The 23,983-nt window shown below is 44.8% G+C and overlaps 1 protein-coding gene across 1 annotated transcript; it reads left to right on the top strand.

The window, feature by feature from the left end:
• The first annotated feature begins 8,572 nt into the window (after positions 1 to 8,572).
• Positions 8,573 to 17,214, top strand: GORAB (golgin, RAB6 interacting). The gene is made up of 5 exons (XM_082765726.1): positions 8,573 to 8,665; positions 9,127 to 9,475; positions 11,135 to 11,236; positions 12,655 to 12,795; positions 15,459 to 17,214. The coding sequence occupies exons 1-5, from the start codon at positions 8,596 to 8,598 to the stop codon at positions 15,922 to 15,924; spliced, it is 1,128 nt and encodes a 375-aa protein (XP_082621852.1). The 5' UTR covers positions 8,573 to 8,595; the 3' UTR covers positions 15,925 to 17,214.
• Positions 17,215 to 23,983: the final 6,769 nt, after the last annotated feature.

The raw sequence follows: 23,983 nt of genomic DNA, 5'->3' as shown, positions 1-23,983 counted from the left end.
TTAAGAGGGTTTCTAGTTGCTGGTGCACAGGTGTTGCTGCAGGGATGATGCAGACGTACCCTGATGTGTGCTGGCTAAATAATCCTGCTTTTCCAAGCTGATCAGTCCACGCTGGATTAAAAGGTAATGCTGGCTTGTTCTCAGCTGCAATATCTGTCTGTCCTCTTCAGCTCATCTCCAGTCTCTCTTTGGGAGCGCATTGCTACACTGAGCACGTGGACAGGAATTGTGGAGCCTTTTCTCCTGCTAGGAGAGGAATCTGGAAACAATTACAAGCTGCTCATGCTTAATCACTTGGGTAAATCTTAAATGCCTGCCTTAATATTTTGCAGGACTGAAGATGGCATCTGAATTTTTGTGGCGCACAGGTTACGTGGCAGAGCATGCGGGCTTGGAGGGTTTTGCTGTGTGTGTTTGAGGGGTGGCTGGTCCTGAGGACCCCACTGGTCCTCTGAAATTCAGGTACAATTTCAAAGAAAACCTAAATGCAAAAAAAAAAAAAAGTCCATTTTGTCTGATATTTGTGCAAATTGTCAGCTCGCCCGTGTACTTATGGGCTTTACTGACCCATATCACTTATATCCCAAACTGAATTGCTAGAGATTGCTATATTAGTTAAAAAAAAAAAAAAAAAAAAAAAAGAAGTCTCCTGAGGAGAGGAAGGCAACCAAATTAACTCAACTCTGGGCTGAAGTTAGTCGATGATAAGGCAAAACAATAGAAGTCCTTCTTTCCTTAACTATTGAAAAGTTTCACTTCGGCATTTTCAGGCTGAAGGAGCTTTTTTTAGTGACAATTGTTGAGTTTGAAGCTTTTTTCATTTTTCAATGGACCCAAATTTAAAAGAAGGAAAAGTTGCAGGGCATAGTTTTACTTTATTTTTTGGTAAGATTAAATAGTCTCCAAGCAAACCAGAACATTTTGTTGACGGTCAAAAATGAAATTGAATTTTTCTGATTGTATTAAGTCCTTCCTCTTCAGCTTGGCTCCAAAATAAGCATTTTCCACCATCGCTTTTACTTTGGCCACTAGCAGAAACCCATCATCCTTGTTTTCACCTTACTGCTGCAGCAGCAAAGGGTCTAATTTTGGTTGCCCCTATTTTAATTGGAGCTTTCTTTATTGAGCTGCTAATTTATTGCTAGCTGAGATCTGTGATATCCGTGTTCACAGCCAGGGTGTGGTACAGATCTCTCTCCAACGATCTTGGATACCTCATCAAAGAGCTGCTAAGCCTCTCTGGCCATCAGCCTGCTTATTTACAGTCTTTACAGCTCAGGCTTGAAGCTTGCAGTTGACACTGATTAATGAAGATTTGGAAATCTTCATTAGCACATGTGGCCCTGGTAAGCCGTATGGGTGTGTCAGTTGGATGTGCAGTCATGACAGGGCCTAAAACCTAAAGAAAACACTCCCTGCTAGAGGCTGCTGAAAAGCAGCTTCTACAAGAGCATTTTGGAAGGCGGCTACTGCCCTGCAGGGGTGATTTTTCCAAAGTCATGAAAGGAAGTTACCTTCTAAAGCCTTGGTAAGAGCCAAGCACTCTGCAACTCAGCAGTCCTTTGCTGCAACTGGATTTGGGAGGAGGTTTTCAAATAACAGTTCCTCACTAAAGTACGCCCATAAACACATGAGCTTTTACATCTTTCTTTTTTTTGTACTGGCTGCAGAGAAAAAGCACCAACATTTCATGAACTTTACTGTGGGAAGGATGTAGTGTTTTGCCTCAAAGACTTCCCAGTTGCAGCATGTTATCTGGGCTGTGGCTGAGGCTCTGAGTGGAAGCAGAAGACCTTCCCTCAGGGCTTGGTGTGTGCTCAGGAGCCAGCCAGCCATAGGTCGTGTTTTTCTGTGGTGATGCCTGTGTGCTGTGTGTGGAATTGGCCATGCTGCTCAGAGTACCAATTTATGGTGTTGAAGATAACCCTGGGCTCTTACCAGGCAGCAGAGGGGACCACAAGGTCCTAGCCCTGCACATCTGTTGAGCTTAAATGTTTGCAGGATGGGGCGTGAAGTAAGCTGGAGGGGTTTGCAGCCTGCTGGTCTCCAAATGGGCTCCTCTGCAGTGGGAGTTGCTGAGTTGTTCTTGGAGGGGTTGTCACACATCCTCCTTTGGTGCTGGGACACATCACCTTAGCTGGCATTATCAGTCCTGTTTGCTGGGGCCTGAAGAGCCCACCCAAACCTGCTGGTGGACCTGCTTACATGAGCATCCCTTCAGCCACCTGGGCCAAAAATGAGCCAAAAGAGTGCAAACTGATTCAGGACCACATCCTCATCACACCAGCACAGAAGGATTTCGGGGCTACCTGTGGGGACACAGCAGGATAGGAGCAGAGTCCCATCCCTGAAGGTCATCACCATCTTACCTGCAGAAAGGCGTTGTCTACACCCAGCTTGCTGAACTGCAGTGGCATTGAGCTGGACTAGGGGATATTTGGCATGATTTTCACATCATTTAATAGCCTATTACTGGCTCTGGGGGTTGGCAAACACTAGTCTTTGAGAAGGTGATGATTTCCCACGCTGACTTTGCAGAGGAGGCAGGAGGTGAAGAGCTGGCCAGCAGCAGGGATGTGTGTCTGCAAGCAGGGTGACAGGGCTGTGACAGCAGTAGGCGGAGGTAGGAATGGTGTGGGAAGCATCACAGTCATGGGAACAAGGCTGATTTCCAATGGGCCAACAAAAATTATTCATCAAAGAAAGGTCAAAAATGTCGTACAGCAGCCTGGGCCCACGGGGCATCTCTGGGTCTCCATCTCCTCTAGAACTTGTGTGGGGATCCTCACATCTGAAACCACTGAAAACCACATCTTGTTGTCCTAAGGCTGCATTGACCTTTCCTCTTTCTTGCCCAACAGATGTTTATTCTTAAAAATATCTGGTGATGGACGCCCTGTGCTCTTCTGTAGCCAATTCTCTCAACACTTTGCTGCCCTAACTGCTGGGAAGCCCCTCCTCATAATCATCATCCTTCTCCACCTATCCACCATGGACACTGAAAACTGATTACCTGTGCTTCTTCACAGCTGCATTTTCTATGTTTAAAGGCTATTATCATGTCTTCTCCCCCACAATTCTCTCCCATCCAGACTAAACAACCACAGTTCATTCACTTTAGCATGTAACAATATATTTGTTCGATGAAATACAATTTGTTTAGTGCAGTGGTTCTAATAACTCTTTCTATGCCAAAAATAACAAACATTTAGCAAATTTCAAATCTCTAGTTTTATCAACTGTTTTGACAGTTAAGATTACCATTAAGATTACCATTTTTAACACAAATGGTTAGAATTAAAGCAATTGCTTTCTAATTTTTCTATGTACATGTTTGAATTATGACTTTTATATTGAGCAATGCAGTTAGAAGTATTACAGAACTGTCATGAAATATTTAACTTGGTTTTTAGAGAGTATTCTTTTGGAAACATAAAAAGATAGTTTCTAGATTTTTTTTTTTTAACAAGCTATTAGCTGCAAAAATATTGCTTTAGCCGTAAGAAAATATATATTACAATAATTGCTCAGTTCCATGCTTCCACTTGTTTTACTGCTTAGCTCTAGCTTTGCCATACAAAGCAGTAAATTCATAATCTTTGGGAAATTTACGGTCAGGATGAATTTTATTTTACTAGCTTTTTTCTGAAGTTGCTTTTATTTTTGGCAGCTTTTAATTCTTTTTGGATAGATAACTTTTTTCTTCCACACATACGTTTCAAGGCGAGAAATTACTAAAATATTTTTAATGGAAAATTTGTCTTAACAATTCTCAGCGAAGAAACAAAGCCCCCCAAAAATCTATGTAAAAACTTAATTTATTATTATTTTTTTTTTTTTAAGAGGAAACATTGTATTCTGAGTTTTCTTTCAGTTCAGGTTTTGTTTTTTGCAAAACTTGAACTTTTCTTAAGGATAAAAGCAAAGGCTGATACTGGAGAACATGGGGGACTTCCGCAGCCTTGCACTGTGTGCTCACATCACACACCTCTGGCTGTATGAAGACTTTTTTTTTTTCCTTTGGTCCAGTGCCACTCTCCTTGCAGGGCAGCACCCACTTTATAGAGAGCCCTGCAGCATCCTGCAAGAAGAGAGAAATTGGCTGGGAGGACTTGCTCCCTCTTCACTGGGATATGAGAAGTAAAACTTGACCCTTTTAAAGTATAACAACTGTGGTTTCAAACCTCAGGGGTCATAAGATTGCCCCTTAGGTCTCTGAATGGTAACGCAGAGAAGGCAGGTCACAGCCTTAAATTTGCTATATAAGAGTCTGCCTCTTCACTAGAAAATGCAATAAAGATCCACAAATCAAAAGATGTTGAAAACCATTGGTTTATATGGTTTAAGAAGCAGTTTTCCCATGTAGTTTTTTCACCTGGTAGCTCTTTAGATAAGTGGATTTCTGTTTCCCTCTAAGAAATTCTTACAAACCAAGATTGCTGTGGTGCCAGAAATGACGGTGTTGACTTGAGCCCGCTGGGCAGCTTAGGAGAACAGAAACTGGGGAGAGAGAATAATGCTGTGATTTTTAATTTGGCTTTCTCATTGCAGGATGAGAATTCATTTTACACTGAAAACACTATTCCCATTAGATATATTTGCGTTTTTGCATAAATTTGCAAGCCTGTCTCTTGCAGTACACCAGGCAATGGCACGATTACAGTGGGGCTGTGTTCTCGCACTGCTGCAGGGGCTTGAATCACTGGTTGTAGCTTTATGCTCAGATTAAAGCAGCCAAGAGGCAGAGCAGGACACACAGCACTCAATGTTAGCCTATCCCAAAGCTGAGAAACTGTAATACAGCAATTATCTCATTGCACTCAGAGCCTCATCCTGCCATGGGCTGAGCTCTGGGTTCCCAATGCAGAATCTAATCCATAGCCTGCTGGACAACAGAAAAACCTTGGTTGCCTTCGCTGGGCTGCAGAAGAGGTTTAGTGCATGGCTGCTGGTTGCTTCTGCATCTGAAGGGCCCTCTTGCTTTCAGTTCCACACTAAGAAATTAATTACTCATCCCAGGCTCAGAACCTTCCTGGATAGCACTGCTGAGAATCAGCAAGCCAAACTTCCATAGCTTGGATGTCAAAAGCATCCTTTAAAGGAGAAATTATTTCACGAGTTAAATCATTCTCAAAAGGCAGGGCTTGCTCCTTGATCACACAGTAGCCTTGCATGGCTGGACAAGACGATTCTTCTGAAGAAGTTGTCTTCCATTACCCTCTGGTAAAAAGTGGGATAGTATTTGCCTGGATATAGTTTGATATATTTTCTCAGTAGAAAACAAAATAAAGGGATTTAGGAATTTTTTGCATTGATTTCTTTCAGGATGGTATTTCCTCAAGCCTCATTAATTGTATGTCACAGTCCTTGGAAACTCATGACAGGGTCTGAAACACAAGCAGGAAGGAAATTGTCCTGCCATATTCATCCCTTTCCATCTCACGTTATGGTTCAGCCATTTGCTGGGATCGTGTTGCTTTGAGTGTTACTGCAACAGTGTGCAGAGTGGGGAGCAGACTCCGATTAAATATGTATGTCTAAGTCAGGGAGCCCCTTGCAGGAAGAGCTTATTTGGCACTTAAAAAAAAAAAAAAATCAGTATGAACTAAACCGATGCAAATTGAAGTTATGTCCCGGTACAAATTGCGTCTGTCCTGGGTTGAAATGTCAGCTGAGGTCTGACCCTGAGGTCTGCCCTAAAGAGTCGGATTTGCCGGTCTGTGATGACATGTCCACACTGATTTGGGAATCTTAGAAGAAAAAATATTTTTGTGATCTGATGCTACTTGCTGCTTCCAGAGCCAGTGGGCTCCAGGCCAAATAGACCAACAGAAAACGGATGCAGCAGTCACAGACATCACCAGGTCTGCTCATCAGATAGCTGTTGAATCACAAAATGACACCGAAGTCTAATCTGGTCCCAGATGTAAAAGGAAGGTTTGCGTTACTGCTTTTTTTGTCGTGGTTTGAGTTGTCCATCATCTGTCTTCTGAAGTGGGGACGGAAAATAAGGTTTCTATTTTCTCTTCATCTAGCCTGTGTTTGCTCAGAAAATACTTTATTCCTAGGTGTCAAATATTCAGTTTCATGTTATGCTCACAGGCCTTTAATCAGCCAGGGAACACGGACAGCCTCTGTTTTCTAAGTCTGCTGCTGGTAAATGCCCTGTGAAATGACTTCACTGTGTTATAATTGTTCCTGGAGAAGGCTGGCCCAATGGCTGGTAATTAAACCTGTGGCTGATGGAAACTGTTAAAGCGGATTGCTGCTTTGCCTATAGCATTATAGTTAACAACTCAAAAGTCTTTATACTTTTTCTATAAAACACATGGGAGTTTTATGCCTGGAATATCTGCTGCAATAAAGAGAATATGGTGCTTCATTTTTGTTTGCAGCGTTAAAACTTGGAAGAGAAGGAAGAACTAAGGTTCAGGAATGAGGTCTGGAGTTTGTACTTTGCAAAGCTCCTTCATTTGGTATCTTTGGTTTAAGTACAGCCCATTGTTGTGATTGTAGGTACCAGAATAAATTTAGATTCCTATGTAAGCAACAAAAAGGGAAGTAAGTGTCTACATCTTGTTGTAAGACTGGTCAATAGTGATTCATCATAAATTCAAGTTGACACCTGGTTCTGCCATCTGGGCTTCCAGGAGTTTGAGAGCATTTGAGTCAAGGCTAGATTAGCATTCTTGTTCAATCTCTTTTGTGCTTGGTAAAGTTTCCCAAAGGAAGCCAAAATCCTGGCTGAAGGTCCATCCCGCACCCCTCAGCACCTGGTTGGTGACCTCGCAGTTGGTGCTGATGGAATGGAGATAACCATGCCTCACTTGCCCTCCACTGGGTGTCTGCGAGGTCTCTGTTTCACCTCAAAGCCTACAGCCAAGCTGCTGGTGGAAAATGGTGACACATCTGCTCCCCAAAGGTGCTGAGCCAAGTCTTAGCAGAAATGCTTAACACCTGCCTGTGAGTGGCAGTTCAGGACCACGTCTCCTCTGACTGGGGCTGGTATTTGCGGGATGTGTTAGTCACGCAGGAGCTGTTAGAAGTGCTGCTGCGATAAATTGCGAAGTCATACGTGATCATCGCGTAATGAGCTTGCTCTGGGACATAGCAATACTTCAGAGCTTGACTAATCCCTCACAGATTGGAAACCACGCGGGATGTGGTTAGGCACTGAAAATGTCCCCTTTTTATTGCTGATGATGTATTATTCTAGCCTCCAGCCCTCTGGACTGCTTCAGCTAAGCCTGGGCTTGTGTGTTCCACCCGACTTTCTCCCAGTGGGAGGTAAGCTCGTCTGCACGACCTCTGATAGGCTTCAAGGAGCTGCAAGAGTTTGGGCTGGTTGGAAAAAATGCATGTTCCCATGGCTAGTGAGCGAATATCGCTGCATGTGGCAAGACTTGTTCAGTTTCTACTTAGCGATGGAAGTATCCATGTGAATCCTCATGCGTGTGGTGCTAAAATTATTCATATATAAGATTTGAGAGGTCTGGCTAAGAAGTTTATCCTAACTGAAAGAATATTCAGCTAAAAGCTAGCAGTCTGTGAGTGTTTCTAGCTCCCCACTTTGAGCTGAGCTAACACTGGGTGAGCCACTCCTGCAGGCAGGCTTTGCCAAGAGCCTCGCTCCATGTCGTCACATCATCACTGTGTGGTTCCTTCTCAGATTGTGGCAGCAATGTGCTGCTTCAGGAGTCCATCCCTTCCTGGGATGGATACCTGTATTGGTTACTATTGGAATCATCAGTTTTTGTTATCTTTTTTCTTTCTTTCTTTTTTTTTTCTTTTTCTCTCTGTGTATAGGCTGGGACTGTGCAATCAGTTGGCAGAGAACAGGGAAGCAGAGGGCAGATGCTAGCTGAACGTTATCTCACCATGATCATTTATACTTCCAGCAGCAAAATGGTCAAAACAGAACTTCAAAACATCAGCATGGGAAAATGCTCCTTTTCCTTGCCAGCTACCTCAGCATTATCCCCGTAGGTAATTAAAGTACGTCATCATCTAGCCGTGCCTGTGCCCTTGGCTCCCTTACTATATCATAATGCATCCCTAAGATGTGCTTTCTGTACACTTACAACTGCAGCTTTGAGACACTCTAGAGAAAACGTTTTACTGGTCCTTACAAACAGCCTAACGAGGGGTTATAAATGCCCTGAGGGTCGTGGTCATGCTTTTTTAGCCTTTTATTAATGAGTGGCTCCCCATCTTAATTTAAGCCCCATCAGCTGGGCCTCATTTTTATTTGTTTATTTTGTGTGTGTGTGTGGTGTTTTTTTTTTTTAACTTTATTTTCAGTTTATTTTCAGTACTTTTTTTTTTTTTGAAACTTTATTTTCAGTGTATTTTCAAGACTTTTTATTTCCCAGCTTCCCTGGGATCCCGGTCCTCCCAGCAGTGGGTCCCCACTCGCACCCCCCCCCCCTTTGGGCCGCCATCTTCCCGCCCCGTCGCCATGGCAACGCGAAGCCCTTTCCCGCTGCCTCCCGGGGCTGCCCGCGGCGTTCGCCTGAGGCGGGCGAGCGGCGGCGGCTGAGGGGCAACCGCGGGTCCTTGCTGCGGAGGCCCCCGCGAGCGGAAGGAGGAAGCGCCATGGCCGCTGACGGGGCCTGGGCCGGCTTCTCGCAGGAGGAGCTGCGGCGGCTGCGGGGCCTGCGGCCGGGTGGGGGCCGGGGGGGCTCTGAGGGGTCCTGGGGGAGGCTTGGGAGGTCCCTGAGGGTCCCTAAGGGGGTCTTGGGGGAGGCTCGGGGGTCCCTGAGGGGGCTCTGGGGGGTTCTGGGGGAGCCTGGGGGAGCTCTGGGGGGCCCTGAGGGGGTCCTGAGGGGCCCGGGGGCGGCCGCAGCGGCTGGGGGGTGCTGGGGGTTAACCGCGGCCCCCCGGCTGCCCCCGCTCCCAGCCCCTTATCTCTCCCTCGCCTCGTTTCAAATGCGCTGGAAATCGCGGTTTTTAGGCTAACAAAACATTCAGGGGTTCCTCGTTTTTCCTCATGGTGCCTTCCCTTGGCACCCAGATACATCTTAGGTTGGTCAAGCCCCAGTTTGCGTGCTCAGTGTAATTTACAGAGCCTGTCTCTGAGCTCACGGCCTGCTTTTAATCACGTTTCTCCCTCTCATCCATCGATAGATCCATCTGAACCGTCAGAGCAGCAGCGTCGTCCCCAGCCTGCAAATAAGAATCGGAAGCAATTGCAACGAGAAAAAGCCCTCCAGCAGCAATGTCAGAAGCTGGGGCTGCAGGGTGGAGCAGCCTCCGTGCCTCCCGAGCAGCTGCTGTCTGCGCCGAAACATCAACCTGGGCGTCCTCAGCAGCCTGAGCCGCCACCTCCCTGTCCTTCAGTGGGGGATCAAAAGCAACGTGATGGCAGAGAGCAGCAGAAGGAACTGACACCGGCGGATCCTTGCAATGGCAGTGACAGTGCCCAGAACCTCCCTGCAAAGCCGAACGCCAAAGTGGAGAAAAAGAAAGTGGAATTGTTAGTAAGTCAGTAGAATTGGGGCATGGATCTCATTCCGTATGGGTTCTTTCTTTTCCTCTACAGTAAAGTGAAATTCGGTATTGAGCTTTCCTGTATCTAACAGGGAGGTTTGAGAGCTTCTGTTTGGTTCCTCTGCACTGAACTCTGCTTTTCATCTCTAGCTGGCTTAAACCTCACCTTATGCCAAATTCCCTCCTGTAACCCATGCAGCTACGGATTGTGCCTTCTTCAAATCATTTCCTCTGGCAGTGGGACTGTAGATCATAAAGCACCCAAAATGTGGGGCTGTCTTACCGATTGATGAAGACCTAACCCCACGTGTGTTGTGCTGTGCAGAGAAGCCAGCATCCACAAGAGAAAGTAACTGTACGTTTTGGGAGCAGATATAGCAGAAGTAGTGCCTTGTGTTCCCCTTCACCATATCGCTGCAGAATTTTTCTGTTGCTTTGATAAGGAGAGAAAATTTCTGTTTTAAACAGCTCCTGGTTGGGATCGCCCACCTGCACAGAGCTCTCCCTTCACCAGGAGAGCAGCACCAAATTATTCACATGGCTGTTGCTCACCAGGGGTACTGGCTGGTCAGCCCCTTCCTGGTGGTGAAAAGCACAGACGTTTTCTGCCTGGGGAGAAGATAGCTGAAGCTTTTCACTGTGTGGGGAGCAAATGACGTTTAGCTGCTGCAGCCGCCCCCTGGATCTGCTGAATTCTTCTCAGCCTGTGCAGTCAGATTCAAATCTTACCAAAAATATTTTTCTCTGTGTGGTTTTAGGAATAGGGTGGTGAGGAGAAGCCCGAGGAGAGATTCTTTTGCAGAAATGATTGCTAAAATAAACAGAGCTGAGTTACTTTGGCATTTTAAAGCTAAGCAAGACTTTGGAACAGACTCCTTAGGAGAAGGCATGAAGAACTCTACAAGATGGAAAGGCAGCAAAGCAGATTTTGTTTCTCCTTAATTCCGCCCAGCTGCATTCACACAGGGTGTCCCCTCTCACCTGGGACCTGGCCTTCCATCCTCTGGGGCCAGTTGTGTCTCTTGGTAGATGTGCCATAGGAAACAGAAGCCATGCAACTCTTCCCTTGGTGGCAAAAGTGCCTTCTTGTACTGCCTCATTGCTCAATTTCATTGTCTTTTTTACCCCCCCCCCCTTCATTTATATCAGTTTAATTATTTGGGGTCTGTATTGTAAAGCAGAACTGTGAGAGGATCTGTTTTATAGAGGGGGAAAAAAAAATTGGGAAAAAAAAAAGAGGCTGCATTGGCAAACTGAACAGATAATTTATAGCAGCTAGAAAGAAACCTGAAACTGCTTTTACCTAGTGGTGAAGTACATCCTTTAAATGAAAAATCACATCCAATGCTGAACAAGTGCCAAATGCTCGCTCTTTCAGCAAAGTTGAATTAAGCAGCAGTTTATTTGCTTATGAAGATTTTTGTTCTGATCAGCAGATTTCATCTGAAAATGTTTTATTGGTCTAAATGGCTTCCTACGGCTGATTCTTCTTTCCTCAGAAGGGAAACCTGTTTATTGTTCCTTTGGCATTTTCAGAGCTTGCTCCAGGAAATATGATGGTGAATATTTGTCTTGGGGGTGGGGTGTGGAGGACAGGCAGCGAATTGAACGTGGGATTAATTTTGACCTTTTTGTCAATGAGCAGGCAGGAAAAATCGCGATGGGAAATCCTCCAACAAGAGCAGCGGCTGATAGAAGAGAAGAATAAACGCAAGAAGGCACTCCTGGCCAAAGCTATTGCTGAGAGGTGAGGGGCTGTGCTGCCACGTGGCCTGAGGCTGAGAAAGGGGTTGCTTTTAATCTGTCTTTTAATCCATATTGTCTTGTTTAAATCTCACTCGTCCTTCCCCTCTCTGTTCTACGCGTCTGTCTTATAAGTACGTGAAAGTAACGTTGAAAGGAGAAGACCACCAATGTAAAGGTTAAGAAGCATTTTACCCCAGCTGATTAAAATACACAGAAATCGACGTGTTCTCCCACTTGTTAGCTCTTGTTCTTCTGGTGACCAGACGTTAAGGCTGCACAGTGTTGTCCAGCCAGGTAGTTAAGACTGCAAGTAAGGCAGATAAGGGCTGATATGGAGAGCTGATAACACTGGATCAAGGAAGGACAAGTGCAGTTGTCAGGCTTGCAGTCTTCTCCCAGACATGATTAAAGCCCATTAAAGCTCTTGGGTAGATGAATATGGGCTGTACAGTGCAGGAGATTCTCTCTGAGGTTCTAAAGGTTTTGTTTTCCTTTGCCAGGCAGAGGTAAAATACATTTGAGTTTGGTCTGAGTCACTGTGGGACAGCAAACATGGGTGTGACCACCAGGCTGGCATAAAGGGGGAGAGGAGGAACTGGAAGGTGATTGCTGGGGAACTACATCTGAGATTCAAAGGTCTTTAGGCTCTAGGTGGTACTACAGGATGTCTTCCTGCATCAGCTGGTCTAGTGAGAGATGGTTTCACTTTCTACATCTCTACTCTTGCTTTTCAAGTACCTGCTGTGGGTGTAAAGCAGTCAAAAGCACGTTTTTGCTCCTGGTGATGAATGACAGTCACAAAGTGACCTGGTGTAAAAGCTTGTTAGAAGTTACTTGGTTTGCTTGGGAGTGAAGTCCGTTGAAGCTTGCTGCCCTTAGGAACGAATACGCAGAGTTGAAAAAGGTTACATAGGCTTGGCTGAAATCCTTTGTGTTTGAGGTAAAACTTTCCATTGACTTCGCTGGGATTTGGCTAGGGCTTTGGGGAATAATTTCACAAAATGGAAATCAAGCTTAGGTTAGGTGACTTTTTGGCCCCTGCTAAATGGTCGTCTTTGAAAGGGGATATTTGTGGGGCTAAATGCCCTTCCCCCTCTCGCTCCCCTCCCCAAGCCATTTCCTGTTTCCTTATGCTGAGAACTACTTAGATCCAGCAGCTTCTTGTGTGTTTCCCCAGTGAAAGAAACAGAATCCATTTTAGGCACTTTGATTATAGTCATTACGTAATTTTGCTGTGGTCCTTTAATAGCAGGCATTTTAGATCCCTGTGGATATTAAATAAGATCAAAAGTCTTAGACCATAAAGAAGAAGCCTTCTGAGTAGCTCTTAAAGAAGGTAGTTGCTTTGGGAATGAAATGAGGCCCATTATGTCAAGAAAAGAGGCATGTAAAGAAAAAACATGCACCTTCCTTTTGCAGATCCAAAAGAACTCAAGCTGAAACAGTGAAGCTAAAAAGGATTCAGAAGGAATTACAAGCTCTGGATGACATGGTGTCTGCTGACATCGGCATCCTGCGGAACCGCATTGATCAAGCCAGCTTAGACTACTCCTATGCCCGGTAAGTGACTGACAGGGAGGAGGGAGCAGCCCTGCCTGAGCAGAGGGAGCAAAAACAGTTTCATGCCACTGAAGCAGTAACAGACTTAGCACAGAACGTTAGGGATTGGAAGGGACCTTGAAAGATCATCTTAAGTCATTGTAATTACATGTACTTAAAATGGACAATCTGTGGGGCTTTGGAATCCTGAGTTAAAAGCTTTCATTTCCTCGTTTTTCCCTTGGAATCTGGAAAATGGAGTAGATTTTGCGACTGCAGACTGTGCTCTCCAACTTCATGCAGTCATACTGCCTGCTTTAGCTGTGCAGTTGTCCATAAGCCCTGCTTTATTGTTTCAAGGTTGTTTATTCTCAAGGAAAAGAATTGTTGTTTGTGTTTTGTTTTGTTTTGTTTTGTTTTTTAAGTCCTGCAATGAAAGTCCTTTTCAGGGAAACTCCTGCTGATGACAGCTCTGGTCCTGTTAGAATCAATGGGGCCAATTAAGCTTAAAACATATAATACTACTGAAGTGCTTTTGGAATTGGGATGAAAAATTTAAGGAAAAAGTAGGCTTTCACCCTTCACAGTGTGCCTTTAATCACTCTGGTTCTGATGAGTTCCTTAAATGCAAGAAATTAGTCGGAACACCCTATTAGTTGTGGCTAAACCACAACATCAGTAGATAAACATCAGCATGTTTATGTAGCCGTTTAATAAAATGGAAATGTTCGGTTGCGGTTTTTGGTTCATGATTCAATGTGTTAAACTTATTTTTCTCCTTATGAATCCTGCTATATGTTGACCACAGGCCAATAAACACAGTAATGAGTCTTTTAAAAAAAGTAGCAGTGGTAGCTAAAAAATAAGGATTTCTTTTGCATAATTATCATTTGAAATATCTAAGATCAGCTGTAGTTTCAGTAGCTGAATGCATATAAATATTGAATTTCAGAACCTGACGTGGGAAAGCATTTCAATGTATTTTAGGTTTAACTCTGGTTTCTAAAACTGTTAGATGCTCCTGCTGATTTCCTTAGCAAAACTTTATAACGACATGTCCATTTGAAATGCTTAATGGCAAAAGAGCATCTAACAACCAGCTCTGGCTTCTGGAAGGTGGATTTTAATGAAGATAACAAAAGGGAGTATTGGTAGGACAAAGAGGATGAGCTTTCCAATACACTTAATGACTTTGATGAACTTAGTAAGTCTTGTTTTTTTGTGAGGGAGGGATTTGGAAACGTGAGTTATGTCATTCCAGTGCTGCAGTTTTTGTGCATTATGAGACAAAGCTGATTTACTTATAAGCCACATCTTTGAGAGCAATTTTTAGTCTTTGCCTCCTATTTTAGGGTTAAATCCCCGTTTTTTTTCAGTGGGTTAAGTGCAATGTTAAATAATTCTGAGCACATGACTAAGGGCATCTGACAAATTCTGTGGAATGGAGTCTTCATAATTATGATGCGAAGATGATGTGTGAATTCAGCCCAAAGGTTTAATTATGCAGCAATTTCTAGTATAGCGTTAGCTCTTCTGTTATGGATACCTGGCCCAGAAAAATCTTGACTTTTGTGAAGGAGGTGGAAGTGGGCATCAGCTGCCCACTGCAGACACAGCCTTTACAGCTTGGTAGAAGTTTAGTGGTTATTATATAGCAGAACATATTTGGGGAATATTTTGTCTTTTTTCCTTCTGTTTCTCTAAGCAAAAGAACTCTCCTATCTTTCTGTTGCTTCGTTTAACCAGATATTTGAATGTGGTTTTATAAAACAGCTGAATTCTTTATTCAACTGCCTCACTAATACTGATTTTATGAATGCTTTGTAAGGTACATTGCATAGTCACCCTGCAAAAAACTTTGCACGTTCCTATTCCTGATGAGCAAGATAGCATTTCTCTCTCTAATAATTAAAACAAAATTAATATACAGTTTCTGTGAATGCAGTTGAAGATGCATCACTAATGTGGACACCAACCATTCAAGTGCTAGGTATAGAGGATGCATTGGCCTCAATAAACGTTTGGAATATTTCCTTTTTGCTGTATTTTGTCATGGCAGGAAGTGCAAATTGGCAGGAGGGGTGTGTTGGGGGGATGCTCACAATAAAATTCGACATCTGCTGCCATGCAAAAGTTGTGATCGCTATTGATGTCGTGTGCTGTGTCAGTCTGCTGCTCATGATTTCCTGATTGTGTATCTGGGTGGCCAGGGTGTAAGCTTCTACACTGGATGAGTGTCAGTGTGTAGCACTGTTGTAGCATCTGTATCCGTTGGGTGGATTGGGAGAACACAAAACTGTTCTGCAGCGTTCCAGTTCACTGGCTAGTTGTTCGTTTGAAGTGTGAAAACACTACAACTTCTGATGGTTTCTTTCTACTGCTAGTGATGCATCTCTTAAAACAGGCAGTAAAAATGCTTGCTCGTGATTCAATCCATGTCTTTCAGACAAGCAGATTAACTCTTAAAATGCAGCAGCAATGGAGGCTAACACGTCAAGAGAAGATTTGATCTATTCACACCTTTTTCTTCCCGCTTTTGACTAACTTAACAGCATGTCATGAATGCACTGGCATTAAACATTCAGAGCATGTTGCGTTTCAGGGATGCTTAAAGTATCTGTCCGTGTGTTGGATTGTAAAGTGCTTTGAGAACTAACCCACGAGAAATGATGATGATTTTGCAGGAAGCGGTATGAGAAGGCTGAGTCGGAGTACGTGGCAGCCAAGCTGGACCTCCAACACAAGACAGAGATTAAGGAGCACCTCACGGAGCACCTGTGCACAATCATACAGCAGAACGAGCTCCGCAAGGCCAGGAAGCTGGAGGAGTTAATGCAGCAGCTGGAAGTGGAGGCAGATGAGGAAAATCTGGAACTTGAGATAGAGGTGGAGCGGATGCTGCAGCAGCAGGAGGCAGAAGCAAGGAGACAAGTCAGCCAGTCGCACGGTCATGCTGGGCTGGCTAAGGAAAACCCCACTCCCGGTGTTACAGCAAAGGAGAGCAAGCATGCTAACTGTGTTGATTCTTCTGCTGTCTCTGAACAGTTGCAGTCTGAAAACTCTGGTACCAAATCCCTCTGCGATATGGACAGCCAGCCTCAAGCAGTAAATGTGACTCCGGGAGACTCCCCAGCTTGCTCTGATACATGACTACAGCGTTCAGACAAGCCATCCGGCTATGGATTAAATACTTTCTGCGGGCTTGCGGGCTGTATGTTATCTCTGGGCTTTTGCAGTGCCAGTAATATGCACTTCATATCTCTTTTCCTTTATTTTTTTTTCAATTTTTACAGGCTCTTTTGGTTTTCTTTTACAGAGCCCTTTTTGGGGTTCACCATCTGTCCTCATCATTCTGATTTTTTAGCTTAATGTTCTAATGCCCTCTTTGTAGGGCTTTGTACCTTCTTGAATCAGGATACTCAAAGGTGAAGAGCAGGGTATTTCTAAAGGCTTTTCTGTGTATTGATATCACAGATACCTGTTCCAAACAGTGTGCAAGAGATACGTATCTACAGAAGAAAACATTGCAACTTACTCACTTATGCTGCTTTTAATCACACTTTTCTCCTGACAAATGCAATAGGATGTTTATCTTCCTTTGTATGCATAAAGCATTAGTTTTCAACGGTTTTTAATCCTGTCAAACCCAAGCACGTGCTTTAACTATCTTCATAGCTGATATTCTTTCCTGTACCCGATTGAAAGGAAATTCACATATTGAAGCAAATTGCAAAGTTAATTGTAGTATTTCCTATTTATCACTTTGCCTGTTTCTTTCAGATAATGCTAGATCACACAAAGCTACATGTTCGTAACAAATTGTCCGTGAATTCACCGCAGCTATGGCTTAAAGAAGACGGTGGGCGACAGTTTAAGACATGGCAGAATCTACAATGTAGAAGTAGAAACACAGAAGAGAGAGTGTTATGATTAAAACTCTTTCTTTATAAATGTTTTTCTTTATTGTCGTTGCCTCAAAATACCAATAATCAGCAGGGACTGTGTAATGAATAATTCCAACATTATATTGGAATTGAGCCTGTTGTCATGTAATGATCAATGCATTCTCTTGCCTGAAGAGTGGGTTTGTACCCCACAAGAAGTTCAGCTATTTTCCTGTTGTTGTTGAAAGGCTTTAAAAAGCTGTTCCAGGTGGAGAAAGTCTCAGGAATTCAAATAGAGGACATATGAAAACCTCCCATAGACTGATGCAGCTGCAAACCTTGGGGACAGCATTCATAGCTATCCACTTTGTAACAGAGGAAGGCTGCTTTCGTTGTGGAAATGTTTTCTGTAATACCTGAGCTGAACGTGTCAGAATTTATGAATGAGTTGCTGAATGACACCATCAAGTATCTAAACAGGACGCCGATTGTCTCTATGGCTTTAATAGTGGAAAAAACGTGTCACTACATTTTTATTCTATTAATAAATCAGTGCATCTTCTGTGCAGTGTGTTTGCTTTCAGTTTTGATACCTGATACTAATGCATGCATCCAAGACTGTTTTTCCACAGGAGGTGATAAATGATGCAATCAGATACGTCCTTTGGCAACTCTCCTCTATGAAAGGAAAACCTTGAAGAAGGCTGTTCCAAAATATAAAAATGTGTGGAGCAAAGACATGGCAGCGTACAGCTCAGCAGGAATTTTTTCAGCTAACTGTGGCCCAAGGTAGCAGTGGAAAATCCACAGGCAAATTTTCTCCTGTACACAGGAGAAAGGAGGATAAATCTTTTTCTAGAGAAGCCACTCATGATCAGGGCTGATTCAAGTTAGAAAACTCCAAAGCAACATATGAGATGCACATGAAGCCCTGCTGTTTTGCTGATACACTGTGTTCCCTGTTATTAGGGTGAAACAAGTTGACCTAAAAACCATATATTTGATTGTATTTTGAAAAAAAAAAAAAATGTGACTGACTGACTTGGCTGTGTCTGCAATTGCAGAGCAGCTTATAGCGACCTGATTTTGGTTTTCAAAACTGGATACCAGTAAGTGCAATAATAATTTAATTGTACCATTTGTGTTTCCATCCTCTGCAGCTGTCCCCAGTTGCTCCTCAAGAGAATCTTAAGTTCTAGTGGATAGGTCTGTTCCTCATTACAGTTGCGTTCAGCTCATCGGAGGACGTAAAGAAGAGCATCTGACAGAAGATTTGAATTGTAATGGTATTTACAAAATGCAAATGGATACACTTCTGCATGCATTTTGTGGGTCTCTGGTAGGCTAACATGTTGAAATAGTCCTACTGATTGCACCTTGTTATGATACAAGTCCTGTCTGAATTCCTCAAACCAAAAAAAGGTGGAAGAATGTAAGCCTGAAGATCTTTTTGACAGCCACTTAGGAATACGAGTTTCCTAGAAGGGAGTTAGTTTATATCCAACTGAAAGGCTTAAAAGATGAAAAATTCTCATGTGCCATCCTGATAGGGCTGATACTGTTCATACCTCTTGGGGAAAATGTTATTGTTAGAATCAGCAGTTTCTCTTACTAGTTCCTCATCGAAGTTCTGGCCAGTTCTATTTGTGTTTAACTTCTGAGCTTGCAATACGAAGCAAACTGGCTGGAAGCCATATGAAAAACCATATGAAATAACAATAGGCAGCCTCGCATTTGGTTGCTCGCCCTAGACAGGAAGCTCAAGAGTTAAATTGTTTGATCTGAGTTATGAAGCCTTTCTCTGACGTGTGATATAAACCACTACCATGGTGTCAGTTCCACTTTGGAAATTCGCAAATGTTTTGATGGGTGCCAGTGTGCCGGTTTAACATTCCCCCTATCCCGGAGCCAAGCAGTCCGGTCGTAATTGTAACAACATGTGTGCTGGTCAGAAATGCCAGGAGATGATTTTGGTGCAACAAAAGGGTTGGTTTCTTTTTTTTTTTTTCCTTGAAGGAAACCGAACAGTTGGAATTGAGGCTCTTCAAGCAAAAGCCATTTCTACCTTTGCAGTAGTCGATGCGTTTTGTTGTGTTTGGTGCTGCTGCTGCTGGAGTGCATCAAGGGCAGGTGCGCTGTCCACTCAGCGCGTTGTCTCTCTTCAGAAAAGTGGAGAACTGCAGAAGTCAGCCTACGTCAGGAATGGGCAGGCGGATTTTTAAGTGAGGGCCTCTTGCACGTACAGGTAGAAGTCTGGATGTGGAAGGTGCTGGGGTTGAACACCCCTGGCAGGGGAAGATGTATGATATCTGACAGTAATGCTGCAGGGTTCATCACAGGGGACTCGCCTTCTCCTGCAGCAGTGGAGGCATTTCTCTTGGGCCACAGCATTGCCGTTATGGGAAGAAGGAGAAAACACCGATGTGTACCACTGTGAGAACGTTACAAAGCGCAGTGTAATTGCCCGTGTTGCAGTTTGGCCAGGATGTTGGGATTAACGCTCCCTCCTCTGTCAAGAAATGCTTAAATGAGCACAGATGGTCATGGCTGAGACAAAATCGCATAACTCCAGCAGTCTAGGGTTCCCATGGATGTCTAGTGCGTGGTGTAAAACACTTGGACAATCCCCAATCTGATTGTGTAGCCAGCCAGCTGAAGTTGGGCTCTCAGGAGGCTTCAGCTTAGGGTAGCTGTCTGGGGAGAGACTTAAGTTCTCAGTCAGCCATGCCTCTTCCTAATACCTTCTGCGATGTACTGGAGCCTTTCCTTTGAGCCTGTATCCCATCTAAGCACAACGAGGGTAGGCTAGCGAGAGTGAAAAGCGGTGACTGGGCTAGTGGCTGGACTACTGTCTTTTCTGATAAGCAGTGTTAAGAATGCGCTGTAAAGGACCGCTGATGGGAAAGTTATTCAATTCGGGGGAAGTTCTGGATCCAAAGAAAGGGGCAGAGCACTACCAAATTGCTTCCCATGCTGGGATTCGCTCTGTTCTGCGTTTTTTCCTTAGGACAGTAGGATCTATAGACTTTCTGTTCTTTGTAAAGGTTCAGAAAAGGATGAAAACTTTTGTGATGTGGAATGTCCCAGCCTGCAACCTGCTACTTTACCAGACTTTCCTTTATGGGGTCTGCAAGCAGCTGTCTGTCCTGGCCTGTTCAATGCTTTAGCGTGTTTCCATGTAGACGTGGTGGCTTGGGTCAAGACCAGCTAAGGCATCTCTCTGCTCTGCTCTAGCACATGCCCTAGCTGTGTATAAAGGCTCATACAGTGGTCGAGAGCTAGATAAAGTTTTTCTGCAGGCCTGATTCAGCCCCAAAATCTTGTGTTTGACACTTAGGTATTATATCGTGGCCCCTTCTCTGTGCACATGGGCAGGTGTGGGCTACAAGGGACAAAGGGTTTTGCCAGTGGCAATGCAAACAGGGTGTAGAGATGTAGGCTGGTATAATCGAAACCACGTGCTTGTTAAGTGCCCTATTTAGGCTTGTCTGCATGGTCCTATTAAAGCGAGTGTTGGCTCCTTTGATGGGGCACGAGACTGGTTTCCTTCATCATTTCCCCTGATTTATGTTCCAGCAGCAAACTTGTACGTCAGTGGAGAAAGACCAAGTAACGAGAGAAGTCAGCCAAGCCTCACCCCCTCGGCATCATAGGACATCAGATCCTTCAAATCCTTGCCTTTGGCAGCCTGTTAGTTACAGGGTTTAAATCATGCCTTTTAAGATGTGGGTAGAGACACTAAAAAGGTTGGGCCTTTCTGAATTAGGGCCTGGATTGTGTAGTTAGAGTCATTTTCTCAATTAGCTAAACATAAATCAACGTAACGAGGCGCTCGGGAGCATTGGGCAGGTTTAGTACCTTGTCTCTCCTGCCTCTGTCCGTGCCACTCCCACCAGCTTGTTGGGCTGATCTGCCGGTGATTTTATTTTTCCACACCACCGGAGCTGGGTTTTAGTGTCTGAATCGCTCCTCACACCTGGCACGTGTGCGAGAGGTGGTAACTGGGAGAAAAAGGTCTTGTGCAGGACGTACAGCACTGCTGGCAGGGATCGAGCAGTCTCAGCAGTCTGTGTCACACCATCCTTCAGTGTCCTGTTGAATAGGAAATGGTTGGGGGCACGAGCTCCGAAAACGTAGCACTGGTTGGGAGGCCTTTCAACGTGACATCCAGGACTGGAAAGCACGTCTGCGAGCCAGGCACTGCGTTTGTACTCCGGGTAGCCAAGCCAAAACCTTTCCAGGGCTGTGCCATGTAAGGCCTGTGCTGTTTTCCAGAGACAGCTGGATAATTGAAATGGGATGGGGGCCCTGCCAGCACAGTTCAGCCCCGTCTTCTGGTGGAGCACTGGGATCCATCTCAGCAGGCAAGAAAAACTTTGAGATGCCTCACAGAAAAGAATGAAACCCCAAGAGCTGGGAGAACCCATTTTGTGCCTTGTGATCCCATTGGAGGGGATATAAATCATTCAGTGTGGAAGCTGCAGGGCTCAGGATGCTTCTCCAGTCTCTTGCACCTTGAAAAATGGGAGAGGAAGTGGAAAGGGAGCTGAATAAAGAAAGGAGCAGAAACAGGGTTCACCCAAATCGTGCATGGCCTGAAGCAGTGGCCTCCCCTGCATCTGACTCTTGCATGCTGGAGATGAATAGGACAAAAAACACCACACCAAGCTTGACTGCTGCGTGTAATAAAGGTGAAACGTGGGCCGTAAATAAATCAGTGAACGATGGGCCCCTCTGGCTTTCCCCATGCAGAAATTCTTGCTCTTCTCTGAAGCAGTTAGCAGTGCTGGTAACGCATCTGAACAGACAATCGATCGCGTGGTGTGAGCCTCTCATGTTGTTATCAGTGCTGAATCTGGCACTTCAAATGTCCCTCTCGCATTTCTTTCCTCGGTCAGCAGTAACGGGGCTTTGCTCTGATTGCAGATGTTTTGTGGAGCCACGGGAGTCGTCCCTAGGCAGCAGGTAACAGCAGCTCACCGTTGGTGTGACCCCTTCACCAAGGGATGGAGCTAGGGGTCCTGCAGGTGCTATCTTGGCAAGCCCAGTTGTCTTGCTCTCTCCCTTTCTCTGAGTGGAAGGGTAACAGGTTGGCTACTCCTCAGGTTGCTAGTTTGGGCAACAAGCTTTATAACTCCCTGGAGACCCACGCCGTGTGCCTGTGCTGAGATCTGTGCTGAGGATTTTCGCTGTCTTTGCAACGTGAGCTAGAGTGACACAGCTGTGTCTTTGCAGGCTCCAGTCATTTTTTCCAGCGCGGAGAGATCCTCTGTCCCAAGGATGGGTTAATGCAATTCAGACATCATCTTTTATAAAGCTTCCCAATTTGGATCAGGATTAGGTTTCTCAGTCCCACACAAAACCCTGCATCATGTTCTGGGGAGTTTTGTAGCTGTTTAAGTGATGAGTCTTGTTGCTGATTGTGCATATTCCATTGCCTGCAGCGCTGGTGGTATCCTGGGGGCTGTGCCTCTATCTCCACTATCGTGTGAGCTGCAGCTGGTCCCACGTTTTGGTGGTTAGCTTCATGGCAGAGAAGATAATGCTATTTGGCATAAGGATGTGCTCATAAAGAACTAGGTCCATTCCAGCATTTTTCTAACATGCTTCTCTGATCCTCCAAGAAGAACATCTTGCAGCTGTTTAAAAAGCCAGGCCTGGTTCTCTGCAGGATTTTCTTCTTGCCTCCAGATCTCTCTCTCACTTTTTTGTCTCTCTCTTTTTTTTTTTTTTTTTTTTTTTTTTTTTAACCAGTCTGCTAAAATACCACTTGTTTTCTTTTCTGCTTTCCTCAAATCAAAATATTTAGCCATGTACTTTTCTCCGTGACATCCCACTGCATCCCCTAACTACTGTGGAGTGTCCATCAGCCTCACTGACACTAACCAGCTCTGCAGGAAGCCAGCACTGCCAAGCAGGCCGGCTCCCGCTCCTGGACATGCTCAGCATATCTGGGACTGTCAGTGACAGTCCCTTTATGAATCTCTTGGGGGTGATGCTCTCGCTGGCAGAACCTGAGAAGCTACAGGGTAGTTGTGTTGGCCTGGAACTCGCAGAATGTCATGCGTGGACACTCATGATGCTCCCTTCTGGCCTTGACATCCCCAAAGCTAAACCTGCTTCTCATAGGGGGGACTCACGATTCACTTTTTGAGATCTCATCTATCTCCTCTGCCCATAGTGCCTGCAAGGCTTCAGGCTTATTGCTCAAACCCTCCCAAGACACCAGGTTTTCCCCTTCCACCAGTTTAGCTTCCTCTTTCCAGCAGCTGCCGAGAAACTTTCTGGACCCATCTGTCCTCCAGGCTAGGCACCGAACCAGGGCTCCTCGGAGGCATTAGGCTGAGCAGAAGGTGGGTGAGCACAAGGTGGTACTGCCAATGCTTTGATTCAAAGAACTGAAACTCGCTAGAAATACACTCAGAGCCAGCTTCAGAAGCCCAGGTCCCCGCTGTTCTTCCCGCTTCTGTGCTTTTGGGTCACACGCGTTTAACCATTACCCCCTAAACACTTGCGCTCAGAAATCTTTGCTCTCACCACGTCTGCGACCCCAGAAGGGTCTGTTTTGAGTTGGTCACCTCTGGAGAGGTGACAGATGATAACCCATCTGGGCAATCCTGGAGAGAGCCAAAGGGAGACTTCCTGATGGGGGCGAGGCCTGGGGGAGGCATTTGGGACGGCTGCCATCCACAAACACATCAAAGGTGCGAATGGCTTTTATCAAGAGGCAATAAAACTTTAATCCAAAGCCCACTTTAATGTATTTGCCACATATTTAAAAGGGAACTGATTTCAGAAATGCTTTTGAGAGTTTTAAAAATTCTCCTAGACCTGTGTCTTACAACTCTCTCCTCTCTGGAAACCTGATGCTTTTGTTTCTGGGATCCCAGATGTTTGGGACTGGCAACTAAGGCAAGAACGAGAACTAAAACCATTTGAAAACCTCTTCTGCAACGCGGGTGCAAATAGCTCTTTTTTTGCTCTAAGCCTCTGTTCAACTGTTCCTTTGCTTAGTTTTCAAATCAGACCAAGCTTACAGCAGATAACATCTCAGTCAGGAAGTGAGACATCTTCCATTCAGTTGCCAAAAGTCCCCCAATTCCAGCTCGGTAGGGCTGCAAGACACTGGCCTTGTGACCTGCTGGGGTGCTTGCCTCTCCTGTGGATCTTTAGGCCAGTCCTATTTCACCAGAAGAAATCTGCCTTTGGCTGGGACAGCAAGAGCAATTCCTTGGCAAGATCTGAGGAACTGTAGGCTTTCTCTTTTTTTTTTTTTTATTTTTTTTTTTCTTCTGTGGGAGATTTTAGACATCTCTGCTTTCATT

The sequence above is a fragment of the Aythya marila genome (assembly GCF_965140915.1).
Source record: "Aythya marila genome assembly, chromosome: 8".
NCBI lineage: Eukaryota > Metazoa > Chordata > Aves > Anseriformes > Anatidae > Aythya > Aythya marila.
Note: the sequence above shows the minus strand (reverse complement) of the source record. Positions and strands in the feature narration are given on the sequence as shown.

Excerpts from the sequence above, each read along its gene's own strand:
- GORAB (XM_082765726.1), top strand. The coding sequence starts at position 8,596 with ATGGCCGCTGACGGGGCCTGGGCCGGCTTCTCGCAGGAGGAGCTGCGG. Across the intron at positions 8,666-9,126 it reads GCTGCGGGGCCTGCGGCCGG|ATCCATCTGAACCGTCAGAG; the intron begins GTGGGGGCCGGG and ends ATCCATCGATAG. Across the intron at positions 11,237-12,654 it reads GCCAAAGCTATTGCTGAGAG|ATCCAAAAGAACTCAAGCTG; the intron begins GTGAGGGGCTGT and ends TTCCTTTTGCAG.